Here is a 21,295-nt window from a genome sequence, read left to right on the forward strand (position 1 = left end):
AAACAAATGATTTTTTTACATTCAACATCATTTGGGAGGGTCTTAGCTTTCATATGAGCCATTTCTAAAACCATTAGAATAATTAAAAGTCAGGTTATTAGCAATTGTTTCTACAAAATGGATAAGCGAAAAGACTTTTGTCAGGGACTGTACATACGTTTAAAGAGTGTGACAACATACTCTGGTCTCCCAGACATGGAAACATTAATTCTGAGTTCTACTCCCCAGGCAGACAATAATACAGCAGTGTATTATATAGAAATGTAGAACGAGTCAATGAGAACAATTGTATGTGTTCAGTCCATCATGATTCTGAAAACAACTTTATCTGCCATGCAGCGTCACAATCACCGTCCGTAATGCACATGTTGGATAAGTCTGGGTCATGTGGCAAATTCGACAACTATCAGAGGACCGAAGGGTTTCCTGTTGGTACGTGTGATTTGTGACTTGGAACAGTTAGCTCTATCTCATCTGGACACGTAATGACCTTTGTGTTTCCCGGCAGCCGAAGTAAGAGCTCTTGCAAAGGAGAGACAGAAGAAGGACAACCATAACTTGAGTGAGTGTTGCTCTTTGGGTCAAATTTACTCAGACATCAATTGAGGATTATGGTTAACAGAATCTACTTTTTTCTCGCAGTTGAGAGAAGACGACGTTTTAACATCAACGATCGAATTAAGGAACTGGGAACTTTAATTCCAAAGTCAAATGACCCGTAAGTTACTCCTTTTATCTACAAAGGCTTCCGGAGCTGGACTAGTCCCAAAAAGATTTGTACTGCTTGGTAGCAAAAGAGCTCATGGAACCATTATATTATTTTTTTTTTGACAACAAATTATGAAAATTTTATTTTGTTTGCATTTCCTGCACTGATAAAAGGATTATAACCAGAGGTGGGTAGTAACCGGGGGTGAAAGTGGCTAGAATTGGTTGCCGGAACTGCCTGACACAAAGGTTGCCAGAGAGCCAGAATTTTTGTTTTTGTCAAAGAATTTGCATGCCTTTGATGTTGCCTTTATTTTTCAAAAAAAAAAAAAAAAAAAAAAAAAAAAAAAAGGTTCACAATAGCCAGATTGGCTCCCTTTTTTTCAGGACACCATAAAACCTTCATGTCCAAACTGTTGTTTTCTTCACTGACAATTATAATCAACATTTGGACCCTAAAAAGACGACAACAAACAAACAAACAAACAAAAACAAAAAAATCAAAGATTTGTCAAAAGTTGTAATATTGATGTTCTATTGACAGCCAAAAATGCTCAACCAAATATTTTTGAAACATGGTAATATTTATTAAACTTTTTAGGATAAACATTCAACAGAAAAAAATTATATTGAATTGTTTTATATTTGATAATTCAACAAAAACAGCAGGTATGGTCATATGCGGTTTTGTCCTGTCTACATACTATGTTCAAAACAGGTTATATACAGGAGACCAGCAGTGCAAAATGGTGAATATACTATATACTATATACTAGTGCTGTCAAAACTATCGCGTTAATGGGCGGTAATAATTTTTTTTAATTAACCACGTTAAAATATTTGACGCATTTAACGCATGCGCGGAATGACCCGCTCATGCATTGCCTCAAACAGATTACAATGACGCCGTTTTTTGTCCATTGAGAGCTAAAAGGCAGAGAAATGCGAGTGGACATAGGCATTCACTGGACCGCGCCATTTATTGGCATAAGCTTTGGCAACTCTTTCACAACAAACTTTACTATTGTGGCGAGCGACGTGGGGAACAATGACAGAGATGATCTTTTTCTTAACATGCATTATTGAGCACAACGCAGAACATATCCCATTTGCAGCCACCACTGACAGTCATGGTTGCTCAACTTCCCATCATGCATTTGGGCGGAACAGTTAAGTCGCTAAAGTATCATTTAGTGAAAGCACAACAAAAATAATATTCCTATCTCTCAAAAAAATCATGTTCACAAAAAGAAAAGCGCTCAATGAAAAGAGAACTGGCATTCCCAATCAAAATAGCAATGCAAAATACACAAAAAAACCTACGCCGACTTTGCCTTGGCTAGATCTCTAATTAATTCAAAACTCACTGTCAAGTTAAAAAATAGAACCTTAGGTAGACATTTGTAAAATTACCCAAAAAGAAGGAGAGAAGACACTCAGTTTTCTTGGCCAAGGAGAGCAAGGAGGGACTAGACAGTGAAATGCTAGATTACGCTGTTTAGTCACCAAAATTGATCTAAAACTAAACTCCTTGCTCTTTCTTTTATTAGGGGCTTGTCCTAATACAGAAAGGTGCCGCCCTCAAGGGAGGGGGAAAGCAAGCTGGAGACACCCATGTGATTTTGATTGGCTATGTGTGAGCATGTAGGCGGAACTAACTAAATACACGTGTGTAAGCAAGGGCATTTAATTAAAGTGGTCAGAATGACCCAGACACTTCAGTTATGCAACGCTGCGGCCATGGAAGATGTCCTCGAATGGAAGATGTCCTCGAAAGTCTAGACGTAAGATGCTGCAGATGTCCCAGAAGGTCCAGTTATGCAATGTTGCGGCCATGAAGCAAGGCAGTTGTCACCCCGACCCTCTTTAACTCTTTAAACATTACACTACAACCTATTATAGCAAGCAATAATCATTTACTGGTTATATCAATAAGAAAAATATGTATTAGGTATATATGAGCACAAGCAAATATTCAATCAACCCTTGATAATTAACTCAACACTCACCATTGAAACCTTGTGGTGTATTTCAATCACTACCTTACGTAGTTAAAGACACTGTGGAAGAACGGCAGGGGGCCCATGTGACGTCTCGCTCGGCGACGTCAACAATGGTGAGCTGTTAGTTTATTTTTTGATTGAAAATGTTTATTAAATTTTAAAAATGTTATTAAAATTAAAATAATAAACAAATACAGTACTTATGTACATTATGTTGAATGTATATATCCGTCTTGTGTCTTAACTTTCCATTCCAACAATAATTCGTTGTCATATTTTAGAGATGGTTTGAATTGCGATTAATTACGATTAATTGATTTTTAAGCTGTGATTATCTTGATTAAAAATTTTAATCGTTCGACAGCCCTAATATATACAAAAAGAATATACACTACTGGCCAAATGTATTGGCACCCCAGCAATTCTGTCAGATAATGCTCAATTTCTCCCAAAAAAATGATTGCAATTACAAATGCTTTGGTACTAGTATCTTCATTTATTTTGCCTGCAATGAAAAAATAAGAAAGAGAATGGAAAAAAAATTAAATCATTATCATTTTGCACACAACTCCAAATATGGGCCGGACAAAAGTATTGGCACCCTTCTCTAATTTGTATAATTAACAGCAGCTGTTACTTACCTGTGGCACATAACCGGTGGTGGCACTAACTACATCACACTGGCATCCAGTTAAAATGGATTAAAGTTGACTCAACCTCTGTCCTGTCTCCTTGTGTGTACCACATTGAGCATGGAGAAAAGAAAGAAGACCAAAGAACTGTCTTAGGACTTGAGAAGCAAAATTGTGAGGAAGCATGGGCAATATCAAGGCAACAAGTCCATCTCCTCAAGACCTGAATGTTCCTGTGTCTACCATGCAAGTGTAATGTGCTGTAGCGTAGTGGCTAACCTCCCAAGATGTGGACGAAAAAGAAAAATTGACGAGGGATTTCAACAAAAGATTGATAAAGAACCTTGACTAACATCCAAACAAGTTAAAGCTGTCCGAGGGTACAACATTTTCACCCATACTATACGTCGGCATCAGAATGAAAAGGGACTCAATGGTAGGATACCCAGGAAGACCCCACTTATGACCCGAGACATAAAAAAAAAACACGCTGCAGTTTGTCAAAACTTACCTGAGAAAGCCCAAAAAAACGTTTTAGAAGAATGTTCTCTGGTCAGATGAGAGAAGTAGAGCTTTTTAGGAAAAGGCATCAACATAGAGTTTACAGGGGAAAACAAAAAACGAGGCCTTCAAAGAAATACACACTGTCCCCACAGTCAAACATGGCGGAGATTCCCTGATGTTTTGGAGTTGGTTTGCTGCCTCTGGCACTGGACGTCTTGACCGTGTGCATGGCATTATGAAGTCTGAAGACTATCAACAAATTTTGCAGCTTAATGTAGGGCCCAGTGTGAGAAAGCTGGGTCTCCCTCAGAGGTCATGGGTCTTCCTACAGAACAATGACCCAAAATATACTTCAAAAAGCACTAGAAAATGGTTTGAGAGAAACCACTGGACACTTCTAAAGTGGCCAGCAATGAGTCCCATAGAGAGACCTGACCTAGACCTTAATCCCATTGAACACGTATGAGGAGATCTGAAAATGGCAGTTTGGAGAAGGCACCCTTCAAATCTCAGAGACCTGGAGCAGTTGACCAAAGAAGAAAGGTCTAAAATTCCAGCAGAGCATTGTAAGAATCTCATTGACGGACACCGGAAGCGGTTGTTCGCAATTATTTTGTCTAAAGGTTGTGCTACCAAGTATTAGGCTGAGGGTGCCAATACATTTGTCCAGCAGTGTACAGCGGGGCAAATAAGTATTTGCTCAACCACCAATTGTGCAAGTTCTCCTACTTGAAAAGATTACAGAGGCCCCTAATCGTCAACATGGGTGAACCACACGGGTGGGGGGACCTAGTAAATGACCTACACAGAGCTGGGACCACAGTAACAAAGGCTTCTATCAGTAACATAATGCGCTGCCAGGGACTCAAATCCTGCACTGCCAGACGTGTCCCCCTGCTGAAGAAAGTACACGTCCAGGCCCGTCTGCGGTTCGCTAGAGAGCATTTGGATGATTCAGAAGAGGACTGGGAGAATGTTTTATAATCAGATGAAACCAAAATAGAACTTTTTGGTAGAAACACAGGTTCTCGTGTTTGGAGGAAAAAGAATACTGAATTGCATCCGAAGAACACCATACCCACTGTGAATCCTGGGGGTGGAAACATCATGCTTTGGGGCTGCTTTTCTGCAAAGGGACCTGGACGACTGATATGTATAAAAGAAAGAATGAATGGGGCCATGTATCGAGAGATTTTGAGTGAAAATCTCCTTGCATCAGCAAGGGCATTGAAGATGAGAGGTGGCTGGGTCTTTCAGCATGACAATGATCCCAAACACACAGCCAGGGCAACAAAGGAGTGGCTTCGTAAGAAGCATTTCAAGGTCCTGGAGTGGCCTAGCCAGTCTCCAGATCTCAGCCCCATAGAAAATCTGTGAAAATCACTGCTCTAGAGGAGATTTGCATGAAGGAATGGGCCAAAATACCAGCAAAAGTGTGTGAAAAGCTTGTGAAGAGTTACAGAAAACGTTTGGCCTCCGTTATTGCCAACAAAGGGTACATAACAAAGTATTGAGATGAACTTTTGGTATTGACCAAATACTTATTTTCCACCATGATTTGCAAATAAATTCTTTAAAAATCAAACAATGTGATTATCTGTTGTTGTTTTTTCCCCTACATTCTGTCCCTCGTGGTTGAGGTTTACCCATGTTGACAATTACAGGCCTCTGTAATATTTTCAAGTGGGAGAACTTGCACAATTGGTGGTTGACTAAATACTTATTTGCCCCACTGTATGTGCACATAGAAGAATTATAATTTATCGGTCGGAGTGATTGTACATTATAATATTCTCTAGGATACTTATACAATTTATTTTGTTTTGACCAGACAGTCCCCTTACTAAAAATGTAATCACTGCAGTACAAATCAGACAGTCATCATCCATGCCCCCTTTATCCCTCTGCAAGTTTGAAAGAAGCTTTTCTTTCTGCAAAGAAGTCGACCATTGTTTTTTTTCCTCAAACGGATGTGAAATGGGCTTCTTCCAATAAGGCTGCACTGTTCTTGTTTTCCGTAAGCATAACAAATGGGAAACAAAGTAAGTTACACTGATAAAGCAAGCACTAGGCGAGGTAACAACAGTGCCGAATTGATGTCTGAGGGAAATAAAGAGGCCCCCGCAACCACAGGATGTCTCATTTTAGACATGAGCCTGTAATATTGTACGTCACAGCTGTTACAAAAGACCAGAATATTCTAATATCTCATCTTGTGGGTGACATACTGACTTTTCAGTGTCGAACAAATACGGGTTATGTTGGAACATTGTCCAAACAGAAAGCTCTCTAATCTGCTACACACCAGATTATCAATATTGTCTGCTAAATGTCATTAGTATCTGAAATAAATTAATTGGCTACCACTGATGCTGATAGACATTCAATCCATTTGATCTAAGAGGCAAACGTGGGTAGAGTAGCTGATAAATGACTCAAGAAAGAGTAGTGTTACTTCAAAATAATATTACTCAAGTAAAAGTACTCAAACGTTTTACTCAAGTACAAGTTTTTAAAAAGTATTCGGTGAAAACAATAGTCAAATATTGAATTATTGCCTACAATGTCTGAATTTTTATTTTATTTTTTTTAAACGCTGGTATTTTTTTTTTTCTCAGCACAATGTTATCTACAATATATAACTTATTATATATTGTTATACTGTACTGTAACCTATTACAAGACCATACCATTAGTCACCAATTTGTAAAGGCATAAGTCACTATTTGTAAGATTGCCAACGGCCTAGCGTTGAGAGGTATGTGTATCGTTGGAGCATTAAAGTGATCCTCTGATTTAAATACATGTAGGCTCTAATAAACCACAATTGTTCTCTTGTACTAAAATATGTTGTTAGAAACACATAAAATGTTAAATCAATGGCAATACTTTATAATATTTAGTCCATATTTTGACCGTTAGTTGGCGCCATGGTTTGCGGGCTCGCAGTGATGACATAATTGGTATCTTTCCGAATGTGTAGCGTGTTCAACAATTGCTTATTGCTGCCTAAACTCGCGAAGTAAAATGCCACGATGTGCTGCTTTTGGATGCAATTTCCAGTCAAATGGAAAAAAGGGGAGTGAAGTGAGTGGTCAAGGTGGAATTATTATTTTTAGTGACTACATGTGCATAAGTGGAAGCTTCTCCCCCTTTTTGGTCCCTGTATGCATGTATCCTAACCACCACGCGTTACAACTGGCGCCCGAACATTTTTCCTGGATCCTCAGTCAAGTAAGGGTCCCATCGCGTCTGCAATGATGGTTTTGGATCAGTCCATTTATTTTTATTCGTCGGTCCCACAGTGGCTTTTCGGATCAGTCTATTTTGTGGAATCGACGGCCTAATCGCGGCTACGATATTGCCATGGAATCGGTCTAATTCCTGGATCTTCGAGTGAGTAAAAAATGCGAATTTGGATTAGTATTGCTATATTTTTTGTTGACTATTCTTCGTGGGAGTTTTCCCCAGATCATACTAAATAATTAAAGTACTATGGCGCGCTACAGCTACTCCTTGTTGGAGTTCGTCAGGGAATGCGTGTTTGCGTACTGCTGAGCTCCCGAATGAAGAGTGGTCAAGGTGGAAATATTATTATTTGTGAATAAATGTGCATAAGTGGAAGCTTCTCCCCTTTCTGGTACTTTTATACACGTATCCTAGCTACCACGCGTTACAATGTACAAGACCTGGATTACACAAGGTGTGCTCTTTGGCCTGTACTGTATGTAAAGCACACGACAGCTCTGGATGCTAACAATCTACATAATTATATTGGGAAAACGTTTGAAAATGCTATATGCTTACCTTGAATATCTGCTAATAAAACCGGAGTTCCCGAAACCCAACAGCATGCACTCTCGCTCCCAACCGGAGTTCCCAACAAGACTCTCTCGCATCACCAGTTTTGCCCAACTTTTGTCTTATCAGATATTTGCTCAGGCATTTTTCCCTGAAGCTCGTCTTGTGAACGACCGACAGTGCTGTTCTGCTCTTCACTTTTCAGATCTGGTTCAAATAGGAAGGGTAGAACTGACGACATGTTGGGAGAGCTAATGAGTGACAAGCTGGAATTTCGGCATTCGGGGTCAGTGACGTCACGCACTGCGACGTAACAAGACTGGCGACCTATCACTTAAAATAATTTTACAAACTTTATTAAAACAAAAACATTAAGAGGGGTTTTAATATCAAATTATTATAACTCATACTAACATTTATGTTTTAAGAATTACTTGTCTTAAAAATAGAGGATCCCTTTAAAATAGGCTACTCTTCTTTGTAGCAAGTTAGCATGGTTTTCCAACTTGGGAACTCGGATCTCCCGACACACATGAACGCAGCATATCTCCCGAAAGTGCTTCGCGGGATTTTCAATTTATATGCCTATCACAGCCAAAGTTATGCGCATAAAGTACCATAATAAGGAGCATGTGCAGATTGTGTAGTATATGGAGTGAATCGAGTAATAGGACCATATTAAATAGGCAAGGTAAGGCAAATTTATTTATATAGCACAATTCAACACAAGGCAATTCAAAGTGCCTTACATCACATGAAAATCATAAAAATCACATTTAAATCAATACAACGTAAAAACCAAGACAATCAAAATCGGAAATAAAATTATACATAAAAATCGCATTTAATCACAAATAGAATAAAAATAAGTAAATAAAAATAAAACAAAAACTACTACTAATAATAATAATGATTGAAATCAGCAATGGAGATAAGCATAAGAGGAATAGAAAGCAAGTAGATTGAAATATATAGACAGTTATGGATATGCAGTACTAAATAAAAGCGCTTTTAGCCCTGATTTAAAAGAGCTAACAGTTTGAGCATACTTCAGACGTTCAGGTAACTTGTTCCAGAGGTGAGGAGCATAATAACTAAATGCTGCCTCACCCTGCTTGGTTCTTGTTCTTGGAACATGCAGGAGACCGGTTCCAGACGACCTTAGGGGTCTAGATGTCTCATAGGAATCTAACAAATCAAGTATGTATTTTGGTCCAAGGCCATTCAGTGTTTTATAGACGAGCAGGAGTATTTTATAGTCTATCCTTTGACTCACTGGAAGCCAGTGTAGCGATTTCAAAACCGGTGTAATGTGGTCCAGCTTCCTTGTATTTGTGAGGACTCTGGCTGCAGCATTCTGTACTAGCTGCAGCTTCCTGACTGATTTTTTATCAAGACCCGTAAATATACCGTTGCAATAGTCCAATCTGCTGAAAATGAATGCATGCATGTTTCTCCATGTCTTGTTGAGTCAGAAGCCCCTTAATTCTGGTTATATTTTTAGGTGGTAATAAGCAGATTTAGTGACGGACTTTAGATGGCTATCAAATTTTAGGTCTGTGTTAATAATTACGCCAAGGTTTCTGACTTGATTTGTAGCTGTAAGTGACATTGTGCTAAGTTGCCTGCTTATCTTTGACCTTTCCTTTTTTGGCCCAAAATGATCACCTCTGTCTTCTCCACATTTAACTGGAGAAAATTCTGGCACATCCATTCATTGATTTGATGAATGCATTTACTCAGGGAGACTAAGGGACTATAATCATGTGGGGACACAGAAATGTACAGTTGTGTGTCATCTGCATAGGCGTGATAGGAGATGTCATACTGTTCCATTATCTGAGCTAATGGAGGCATATAGATGTTAAATAAGAGTGGTCCAAGAATTGACCCTTGAGGGACTCCACACGTGAATTTGGTTCATTCTGACTTATGGTTTCCGATTGCCACAAAGAAATCCCTATCATGTAAATAGGATGTGAACCACTGAAGAATAGTGTCAGTAAGCCCTACCCACTGTTCCAATCTGCCGAGTAGTATGTCGTGATCAACCGTGTCGAATGCAGCGCTGAGATCCAATAGTAACAGAACAGATGATTTGCCTGCATCGGTATTCCGACGAATATCATTTAGGACTTTGATAAGCACGGTCTCGGTGCTGTGTTGTGGCCGAAATCCAGACTGAAATGAGTTAAAAAGATTGTTTTGCATCATAAATTTCTGGATCTGTTCGAACACAACCCTTTCGATAATTTTCCCCAGGAATGTCAGATTTGATATTGGCCTGTATTTACGATTGGTTGAGGCATCCAGATTAGGTTTTTTTAGGAGAGGTTTTATTACTGCAGTTTTTAAAGTCTCCTGTTTGGAGGGAAGTAGGCACATTTTGTAGATTATGCTGTGTAATCTTAAAACTCCAAAGTATTTTATTTTATTATTTTAGATCAATACTGGGGTACGTGCACCAGTGAAATATGTCTGGCGATACCCATGCTCCATGCCTCCGTTTTTACAGTAAAATTAAAAATGAGCCCAAATTTCAGACTTCTAAAAGGACTAATCCGAGCAACAACAAGAGCAAACATACTCAATTCCCTACTCAGATTAGTCCAGTGTTGTTGTTACTTTAGCAGACTGCAAGGAAATGCTGCTGTGCACTGCCACCTACTGGACAGAAGTAGAAGTACAGTCACTGAATTGTTTATTTCCACCAAAAAGACACATCGATACAGACGGATTTTGAATTGATATTAGAATTGTGTGACGTAATATCGCGATATATCTCAATCATTTTTTTTTTTTTTTTAAACCCCATTTAGTATTGTTACGTACATCTCAATTGGTAAAATGGAGTAATCTGATTATTGTTGCAACGTCTCATTGGTGAAAGCGGTAAATCTATAATAGAGTGCTGGCCAAAAGTATTGGCACCACTGCATTCTATACATTCAACATATGGTACATAAGTACTGTATTTGTTTATTATAACAATAAATCAACAAGATGGCATTAACATTATTAACATTCTATTAAAGCGATCCATGGATAGAAAGACGTGTAGTTCTTAAAAGATACATTTTAGTACAAGTTATAGAAATTTTATATTAAAACCTCTCTTAATGTTATCGTCTTAATAAAATTTGTAAAATTTTCAATCAAAAAATAAACTAGTAGCCCGCCATTGTTGATGTCAATAATTACACAATGCTCATGGGTGCTGAAGCCCATTAAATCAGTCGCACCAGCAGAGGGCGACAAAGCTTCAAAAAACACAAGTAACAAATTGGCATTGCACTGTGCTGTAATTTTAATCTGTTTGAGTGGGGCATGTGTGTTAATTGCGTCAAATATTTTAACGTGATTAATTTTTAAAAATTAATTACCGCCCGTTAACGCGATAATTTTGACAGCCCTAGTAATTATTGACATCAACAATGGCGAGCTACTAGTTTATTTTTTGATTGAAAATTTTACAAATTTTATTAAAAAGAAAACATTAAGAGGGGTTTTAATATAAAATTTCTATAACTTGTACTAACATTTATCTTTTAAGAACTACAAGACTTTCTATCCATGGATCGTTTAACAGAATGTTAATAATGTTAATGCCATCTTGTTGATTTATTGTTATTATAAACAAATACAGTACTTATGTACCGTATGGTGAATGTAGATATCCGTCTTGTGTCTTATCTTTCCATTCCAACAATAATTTACAGAAAAATATGGCATCTTTTATAGATGGTTTGAATTGCGATTAATTACGATTAATTAATTTTTAAGCTGTAATTAACTTGATTAAAAATTTTAATCGTTTGATAGCCCTAGTAAAAAGGAGAAGCCTCATGTGTTACGTCATCGCCCGCGCGGTTTACCTCTGAAACGAAAACTCATTCCTAGCCCGCGGAAAATTTTGAAATTACGACACCTTCTAGACTGTCATTGTTTTGTGATCACTGTTTTTTTTCGTGATCGCAATCAAAACGCATAACACAGGAGCGAGAGTGGAAGGGAGAGCACGCTCTGCTTATACGAGCAGGCGCCGTGTTGTGAATGAAATAAATCTTTATAAAACAACGGAAGCCTGACATCATTACTTTGGATGTTACAATCGATGCTCAGTTGCGCTCTCACCGCTTGGAAAATAACAAATAGAAGGATACGGTCCAGCGCTGAGTATATTTCCTGGAAGCAGCAACCAGGACTGCTTGTGCATAAAAGTGGCGATCCTGGAAGTGGCAACAGTTTTGACGGGCAGAAATGTCTGGGAAAAAAACTGATCGCACGCCTCCTTGACTGGGGCTACCACGCAGGTCACTTTTCAGGGTTTAATTTTCCTCTACGCATTTTCATATACAGTATTCATGTTCGGTCGGCATTGAGTTGGGAGGGGCCAGCTGGCTGATTGGAGACAACTCTGGAGACGAGCTCTGTTAAAAACGCTCATCTCCACCTCATCCGCTATGGGAGGACCCCAAATGGGCACTGAATTGAACCATATTACTGAGACGTAGTTTGAAGGTTCAAGAAATATCTGTGGGAAAAAAACGGAGCAAGAAAGCCTCGTCGTGATCGTCCGCCTCCATTGTTTATGATGCTGTCATGCCGTACTAAAAACAGTGATTACGTCCCGTCCTAAGTATCCGAATGTTGTACGGAAACAGCAGTCCATATTAGGCGGCGTGGCGCGTATGCGGCGGGTAACATTACCCGACTACATTATCCGTCTAACAAATAATCCGGATTAGAGGCATACTAGTGTAGCCGACATGTCGTATAGTCCAACTAATTACACGTTTAAGGCCATTATCCGTCCTAGTGTAGACGTACTCTAAAGCACACGGTTTACTGTTGGTTGTGTTTCACAGGGACATGCGCTGGAACAAGGGCACCATCCTCAAGGCGTCCGTGGACTACATCAGGAAGCTGCAACGCGAGCAACAAAGGGCCAAAGAGCTGGAGAACTGTCAAAGGAGGCTTGAAAATGCCAATCGACATCTCATGTTGAGGATACAGGTACAGAAAGCACCTTGATCTTTTCTTTTTTTATTTGTCTCACGCCCCAAACCAAAAAAACCAGTTAGATAGTCTCAACCTTAAACTCAACATTAATGGCAATCGTCGTCTTGAACTGGGATGGCTGGCAATGAATCATTTGACATCCATCTGTTGATTTCTAGACATGATACAGACCTCGCCTGATTGGTCACATTATGTTGGCTTTCTTGCTTGAAGCAATTCTTGGTACTTCACTACAAAAAAAAAAAAAAAGCCTTGACAGCTTCTATTGAGAGCCACGTGAATACTTGTGGTTAATAGTTTTGTATTTCTTTGTGTGCTTTGAAAATTTCACAAACACTGGCCCGAAGAGCCGCAATGAAAATTCCACTCATGAATTGATGAATTTATCAGTGGGTTTACATCTACATGCTGCTTTAAAGACCAAATTTGAAGTAAGGTTGGCCAACCATGTTTCTGAATAATATCAATGGCTAAACAATTATAAGCATATTTTCGTTATTTTTTTTCACGCAACCCTTCCAGATTCTTTGTTTAACCCATAGCAACGCCCTTGACAACGAAAATGCTTTTCTTCAACAAGCTTTGGAAATCTTCGGAAATTACGTCACACAGAGAACTGCGAGGAAGTCCGCCATAGAACAGTATTATTGTATTGCTTCTCGGTAAGATGCCACGGCGATGTGTGGCGATGTATTGTTCTCAATCTAAAGAAAAGTTGTGTGAGTGGCCAAAGGATAGCAGGGCACGTAAATTGACATGTTTTGTTGGCACGAAGCGAATGAATTTCACGCCATCATCGAGTAGTGTTCTCTTCTACAAACACTTCGAAGATGCCTGCTTCCTCAACCGGTCTGCTTATGATCAAGGATTTGCCAAAAAGTAAGTGTGATTTTTGGATAGATGATGATGACTTTGTCAAAGCAGAGCTGCCAACTGTTGTGGAATGAACAGTAGAAGGTAGCGACGCCAGCCGAAAGGTAACTCGAGGCAAAACCCCGATCGTGCTGCGGATCGAACAGCAGAAGCCAGCGACGCCAGCCGAAAGCTAACTCGTGGCAATCCCCGATCATAGTTGTATTGAGTTCATTTTGCCTACACTTATAAATTCGTCAAAACTTTTCTTTTATCCCAGGGAAGGCAAGGCAAGGCAAATTGATTTATATAGCACAATTCAACACAAGGCAATTCAAAGTGCTTTACATCACATGAAGATCATAAAAATCACATTTAAATCAATACAACGAAAAACCAAGACATTTAAAATAGGAAATAAAATTATACATAAAAACCGCATTTAATCACAAATAGAATAAAAATAGATAAATAAAAATAAAACAAATACTACTACTACTAATAAGAAATCACCAATGGAGATAAGCACAAGAGGAATAGAAAGCAAGTACATTGAAATATATAGACAGTTATGGATATGCAGTGCTAAACAAAAGTGTTTTTAGCCCTGATTTAAAGGAGCTAACAGTTTGAGCATACTTCAGACGTTCAGGTAACTTGTTCCAGAGGTGAGGAGCATAATAACTAAATGCTGCCTCACCCTGCTTGGTTCTTGTTCTTGGAACATGCAGGAGACCGGTTCCAGAAGACCTTAGGGGTCTAGATGTCTCATAGGAATCTAATAAATCAAGCATGTATTTTGGTCCAAGGCCATTAAGTGTTTTGTAGATGAGCAGTAGTATTTTATAGTCTATCCTTTGACTCACTGGAAGCCAGTGTAGTGATTTCAAACCCGGTGTAATGTTGTCCAGCTTCCTTGTATTTGTGAGGACTCTGGCTGCAGCATTCTGTACTAGCTGCAGTTTCCTGACTGATTTTTTATCAAGACCCATAAATATAGCGTTGCAATAGTCCAATCTGCTGAAAATGAGTTTTTCCATGTCTTGTTGAGTCAGAAGCCCCTTAATTCTGGTTATATTTTTTAGGTGGTAATAAGCAGATTTAGTGACGAACTTTAGATGGCTATCAAATTTTAGGTCTGAGTCAATAATTACGCCAAGGTTTCTGACTTGGTTTGTAGCTGTAAGTGACATTGTGCTAAGGTGCCTGCTCATCTTTGACCTTTCCTTTTTTGGCCCAAAAATGATCACTTCTGTCTACAGACACTGTGTAGAAGTGTAGACACTTCTGTCTACACCTACTATTACCTACAGGCAATAGTAGGTGGTTTATCCACCTGACATGCCTCGGCGAACACCCCCGCCCCCATCGGAGGGTCCGAAGGCTGAAGTGCTCGCCGAAACATGTCAGGCAAACAAAAGCCAACGTCACTAGCCTCCATCGCCCACCCCACAACACGATCGGGGATCCGTGAAAACTCTTCTTTTATCCAAAGCAATAGTAGGTGGTTTATCTACCTGACATCCCTCGGTGAACACCCCCGCCCCCGTCAGAGGGTCCGAAGGCGGAGGTGCTCGCAAAAACAAGCCAGGCAAACAAAAGCCAACGTCGCTAGCCTCCACCGTCCACTCCACAACACGATCGGGGATTCGTCAAAACTTTTCTTTTATCCCAGACAATAGTAGGTGGTTTACAGTGCCCTCCATAATTATTAGCACCCCTGGTTAGAATGTGTTTTTTAGCTTCTATTTTTTTTTTTTATTAAAATAATATGGAACCTTAATGGAAAAAAAGAGAAAAATCCAACCTTCAATACAAGTGCATTTATCTAGTGGGGAAAAAATCCCACATAAAGAAATAATTATTTGACATCAAATAATGTGTGTCACAATTATTAGCACCCCTGGTGTTAATACTTTGTACAACCCCCTTTTGCCAACAAAACAAAGTCTGGGGACTGAGATGGCCATGGTAGCAGCTTGATTTTGTGTCTGGTGAACCATTTCTGTGTAGATTTGGCCATATGTTTAGGGTCATTGTCTAGCTGAAAGACCCAGTGACGACCCATCTTCAGCTTTCAGGCAGAGGGCAACAGATTTTGATTTAAAATGTCCTAGTATTTCAAAGCATTCCTGATACCATGAACCCTAACAAGGTTCCCAGGGCCTTTGGAAGCGAAACAGCCCCATAGCATTACTGACCCACCCCCATACTTCACAGTGGGTATGAGGTGCTTTTCAGCATGCGCATCTTTCGTGGCACGCCAGACCCACTTAGAGTGTTTGGCGGCATCTTTCGTGGCACTTAGAGTGTTTGGTTCCAAAAAGCTCAATCTTGGTCTCATCTGACCAAAGCACACGGTCCCAGGCTGGGACAATGACCCTAAACATATGGCCAAATCTACACAGAAATGGTTCACCAGACACAAAATCAAGCTCCTCCAATGGCCATCTCGGTCCCCAGACCTTGTTTTGTTGGCAAAAGGGGGTTGTACAAAGTATTAACACCAGGGGTGCTAATAATTGTGACACACATTATTTGATGTCAAATAATTATTTCTTTATGTGGGATTTTTTCCCCCCACTGAATAAATGCACTCGTATTGAAGGTTGGATTTTTCTCTTTTTTTCCATTAAGGTCCCATATTATTTGAATTAAAAAAAAAATATTAGAAGCTAAAAAACACATCTTAACCAGGGGTGCCAATACTTATGGAGGGCACTGTAATTTACCTGACATGCTTCCAATCATAAAAATAATAACAGCCTATATCTTACCAATCTTGTAATCTCAATGGGTCTTGTCTCCATTCCATCTCAGGTAGTCTGGGCACATTGTTTGCATCCTGATTAGCGTCTGGCTAATACATGTACGGTCCAACATAAAATTCCAACCTCCTCCTCTTCCTCCAACTCTTCAAAAACTTGGATCTCCTCACTTGCGCTCGATCTATCGCTTTTATCGCTGTTTGAATCATTGTTTGAAGGGGCTTTGTAGGGTGGCCGTATGGAGCGCTGCCATCGCTGTTCTTGGTGTGACGCATCACTTCCGGGTTCGTCCCCTTTCAGGCTCGAACTTCGGAAACGCGATTATTTTGTCAAATATACAACATATAAATTATTTTTTTCATGCTTTATTTGTTGGACAATGTTTAATTACGTTAATTGTGACCCTATTTGGCATTTTATGAAATTACTTCACATTTGGTCTTTAAAGAAACAAAAACTATTTCCACTACAGGTGCATCTCATACAATAGAAATGCAAATGCCAATACCGATATCCAAAGCCGATATTTTAGGCTGATACACATTTTTTTAAATTGCTGCAACAGCTTCAAATTTACAATGATGACCTAAGACTGCTATCAAACCTGCACTTTTTATGATTATACACACTCGGCAAGAACAGTACATTATTTTTCAAATAATTAAACCCACGAGGACGTCACGACGAGATATAAACAAGTGAGAGTTTAAGAAGATGCTCGCCATGCTAATGCTAATGTGAATGCTACGCTAATGCCATGAGTTACATTTAGAGTGTCAGGATCCCTCAGTAAACACCTTAAAATGGAAGTTCAAAATTTTTTAAATTTGGCTTAATCTTCGAGTTAGCGGGGGTTTAATTAGTCGGTGGAGTTGATTTCAACAAATTCCGTGCAGTTTGCAAGTTATTTGTTAGTTTCAGGGCTTCGGAGTGGCTAAGCTAGCGTGAGTCAATGTCGCCAACTTAGGATGCCAATGAAAAAACGATACAGATCTACGAACTGATCAGACATAGTCAAATAAATTAAAAACACAGATCATTGTTCCAAAACACACATGCGGCCAAAACAATGTCACACCGAACTGCCGTAATTCATTTCATTCTGCACGACTATTTTTTTAGATGTGTAATACGACCACAATAGAGGGGACTGCTTCGGCCACTCGTGGTCACGCTGCATTCAAGGAAGATGGGAAGTCGGACTTATCCCGCTCAGATGGTACCAGTTGCGACCTCAAAGCGTTCCAAGCGAATGTAAACAGCAAAGATGCCTGATCGAGACTATTTATTTTTATTTTGGCATTCAAAAGAAATTTTGATAGTGGTGGCATTCCAATGATGTTTTTCAAGATCGGAGATTGGAAACTCTGAATTCCCACCTTCCTCAAATGCAGCATCAGTCCGATGAGTTAACTGACGGCCGGCAAAATGTGCATTTAGAGGCTGTGGAAACAGACAGAAGAAATGGGCAAAGGAAGTTTCCACAAATTCCCTATGAAGAACGAGGAACAATAAAAACTGGTTACTTGCTGACATAAATCAGCCGTGAAAAAAACAATGTTATATCACTCCGCCCTGCTCCTGTGCAGAGCTTCTAGATAACAAATGTTGCTGTTCACACTGCAATTTTTGACATGCAATAGTAAATTTTATTAAGTTTATCCTGAGAAGATAGCCAACACTATTGATTGCATGGGAAATCAATGATTTTCATGTATGCATGTGTTCATTTTTATTGCCATGCTAAGATGGCCCAATTGACTCGTGCTAGCTTAGCCACTCTGGAGCCCTGAAACTAACAAATAACTAACAAACTACACAGAATTTGTTGAATTCAAATCCACCAAATCAAGTCTAAGATTAAGCCTGATGTCAAAATCCTGAACTTGAACATTGCATATTCTCTCATGCAAGATAAAAACAATTTTTGAGTATTCACAATACAGGCAAGCCACAAGCTTTCCTGTAGCAAGCTGCCTTCAAGCTGCTGCAGGGTCCTTCAGGGGTCCTACTGTCAGTCAGTTGACCACACAGATGCCTGATCAAAATCCTTTGTTATCAGCTTTTTTTTTTTTGTTTGTTTATCAGCTGATGTCAGAAAATAGTCTACAGTCCCCTGACAAAAGTCTTGTCGCTTATCCATTTTGTAGAAACAATTTCTAATTATTCAACTGGTTTCAGAAATGGCTCATATGAAAGCTAAGATTCTCCCAAATCATATTCGATGTACAAGAATATACTAAACTTCACTGTTTTGTGGCAAAAGGTGGATTTTTCAGATGAATCTTCCATTGAATTATACCACAGTCGCCGCAAATATTGCAGGAGACCTATTGGAGCCCGCATGGATCCGAGATTCACTCAGAAAACTGTGAAGTTTGGTGGTGGCAAAATCATGGTCTGGGGTTACATCCAGTATGGGGGTGTGCGAGAGATCTGCAGGGTGGAAGGCAACATAAATAGTCTGAAATATCAACAAATTTTAGCTGCCTCTTACAATCCTAACCATAAAAAAGGGACAAATTCTGCAGCAGGATGGTGCTCCATCGCATACTTCAATCTCTACCTCAAAGTTCCTCAAGGCAAAGAAGATCAAGATCCTCCAGGACTGGCCAGCCCAGTCACCAGAAATGAACAGGATGAAAGAGGAAGCATTGAAGACGAAACCCAAGAATGTTGATAAACTCTGGGAGGCATGCAAGACTGCTTTCTTTGATGTTCCTGATGACTTCATCAATAAATTGTATGAATCCTTGCCGAACCGCATGGATGCAGTCCTTCAAGCCCATGGAAGTCATACAAAATATTACATTTGGATCTCACAGCGCCGCTACTTAATTCACTTATGTTATGTAACATATTTTTGTATTTGAAGTACCGTAATTTTTAAAGCTGTCCCGATCGATCGGCTCGGGTCCGATCACGTCATTTTCGAAGTATCGGAATCGACAAAAAAATATCGGACATGCCTTTTTTTAATATATATACTTTTTTAATTAAATCGTTTTCTAATGTATTTAACGTTACAGACAAAATATCTTACACTCATCCAGAGTCTTTAGTTTGGGCTTAAAGTAGGGCTATCAAATTTACCGCGTTAACGGCGGTATTTTTTTTTTTTTTAAATTCTTAATCACGTTAAAATATTTCACGCAATTAACGCATGCGCTGCACGACCCACTCACGCATTGTCGCGTTCAAACTATAATAGCGCCGTTTTACCCGTATATAGAGCTAAAAGGCAGCGTAAAATGAGTCGAGTGAATTTTGGCAGTCTTTGGAGCCTTTTTTTAATTAGCTAAAGCCTTACAATCTCTCTATCAACAATTAGAAATATCGTGGGAAGCAATGTGGGAAGAAAGGTAGTAGTTGATCTTTTTCTTAACAACATAGGTCATTTCCCAACGCAGAGAAGATATATGAATTGGTGCCACTACGCACAGTCATGGTTGCACTTCCTAGCATGTATTTGGGCAGAACAGTTAAATGGCTACAGTATCATTTACTGAAAGCTCAACAAATACACTAGATGGCAATATTTAGTCACAATATACAAAGTCACATTTATCCTTTAAGAATTACAAGTCTTTCTATCTGTGGATCCCTCTCCAAGACAGAATGTGAATAATGTAAATACCATCTTGGGGATTTATTGTCATAATAAACAAATACAGTACTTATGTACTGTATGTTGAATGTATATATTCGTCCGAGTTTTATTCATTTTTTTCTTAATGCATTGCCAAAATGTATATGATAGGGGAAAAATTATCGGGAATGATTGGAATTGAATCGGGAGCAAAAAAAAAAAGCAATCCGATCGGGAAATATCGGGATCGGCAGATACTCAAACTAAAACGATCGGGATCGGATCGGGAACAAAAAAACATGATCGGAACAACCCTAGTAATTTTCCATACTGTAAGCCGCCACCCACCAAATTTGGCACGAAAACGACATTTGTACACAGATAAGTCGCACTGGACTATAAGCCGCTGCTGGCTTCACTCTATTATGTGATATTTACACCAAAAGATATTACCCGGTAACATTTTATTTGACAGCGGCATCATACGACTGTCATGAGACCAAATGAACCACCATGAAGCTTTGAACCAATTGGCTTCATTGCTTCAAGAAGCTTCATGTGGCCATCACTGGGCCCTTGGGGGAGACAGTCAACCTCTTCTGTCACCTGCTGTCAACACTGTTGTTGTCCAACATGCGTCCTAGCATGAATTACAGCACTACAGATGTAAATGACAATCAAAATTCATGTTCTGTGCTAATTATTTCTTCAGTTACTGTTCCAGTTTCATTAATAACTAGTTATGTTATTTGGTAACACTTTATTTGACAGTGGCGCCATAAGACTAAGGCAATCATAATTATGACATGACACTGTCATGAGCATTAATGAATGCTTATAACAGATGTCATTTAATGTTATCCGGCAAATTATCTCACATTTGAATGGATGTCAAAGATCCAAGCTGGACATAAATGGAGTTAGCGACATAATTTGACACTTTAATGAGATATGTCATAAGCATTTAGTAATGCCCATGATAGTGTCACGTCATAATTTTGACGGTCTTATGACAGTCTTATGACACCGCTGTCAAATAAAGTGTTACCTATTAACCCAAAACAAATCTACAAATAAGCCGCACTGGACTATGAGCCGCAAGATTCAAAATGAAGGAAAAATGTAGCGGTTTATAGTCCGAAAATTACGGTACATTTTTTGGTTCAATTTTCACACTACTTTCTGTAGGCGACAAAACTTGAGTCTGGCCAAAATTTGACCTTTGTGTCTTCATTAAATGATAAATCTTTTTTCAGTGAAACAAATATACTTTTGTACATTCAACATAATTTGGGAGGGTCTTTGCTTTCATATGAGCCATTTCTAAAACCAATTGAACAATTAAAAGTCAGGTTACGAGCAATTGTTTGTATAAAATGGATAAGCGACAAGACTTTTGTCAGGGACTGTATATAT

The 21,295-nt window shown here is 39.1% G+C and overlaps 1 protein-coding gene across 1 annotated transcript in view; it reads left to right on the forward strand.

Moving 5' to 3' along the window:
- LOC130930795 (microphthalmia-associated transcription factor-like) overlaps positions 1-21,295 on the forward strand; it is a 198,630-nt gene that overhangs the window by 153,613 nt on the left and 23,722 nt on the right. Inside the window, 4 exon segments of the mRNA XM_057858946.1 lie at positions 340-432; positions 509-562; positions 643-718; positions 12,517-12,664. Of these exon segments, the coding sequence (XP_057714929.1) occupies positions 340-432; positions 509-562; positions 643-718; positions 12,517-12,664 (371 nt within the window).

Source organism: Corythoichthys intestinalis, chromosome 2, assembly GCF_030265065.1.
Source record: "Corythoichthys intestinalis isolate RoL2023-P3 chromosome 2, ASM3026506v1, whole genome shotgun sequence".
Lineage (NCBI taxonomy): Eukaryota > Metazoa > Chordata > Actinopteri > Syngnathiformes > Syngnathidae > Corythoichthys > Corythoichthys intestinalis.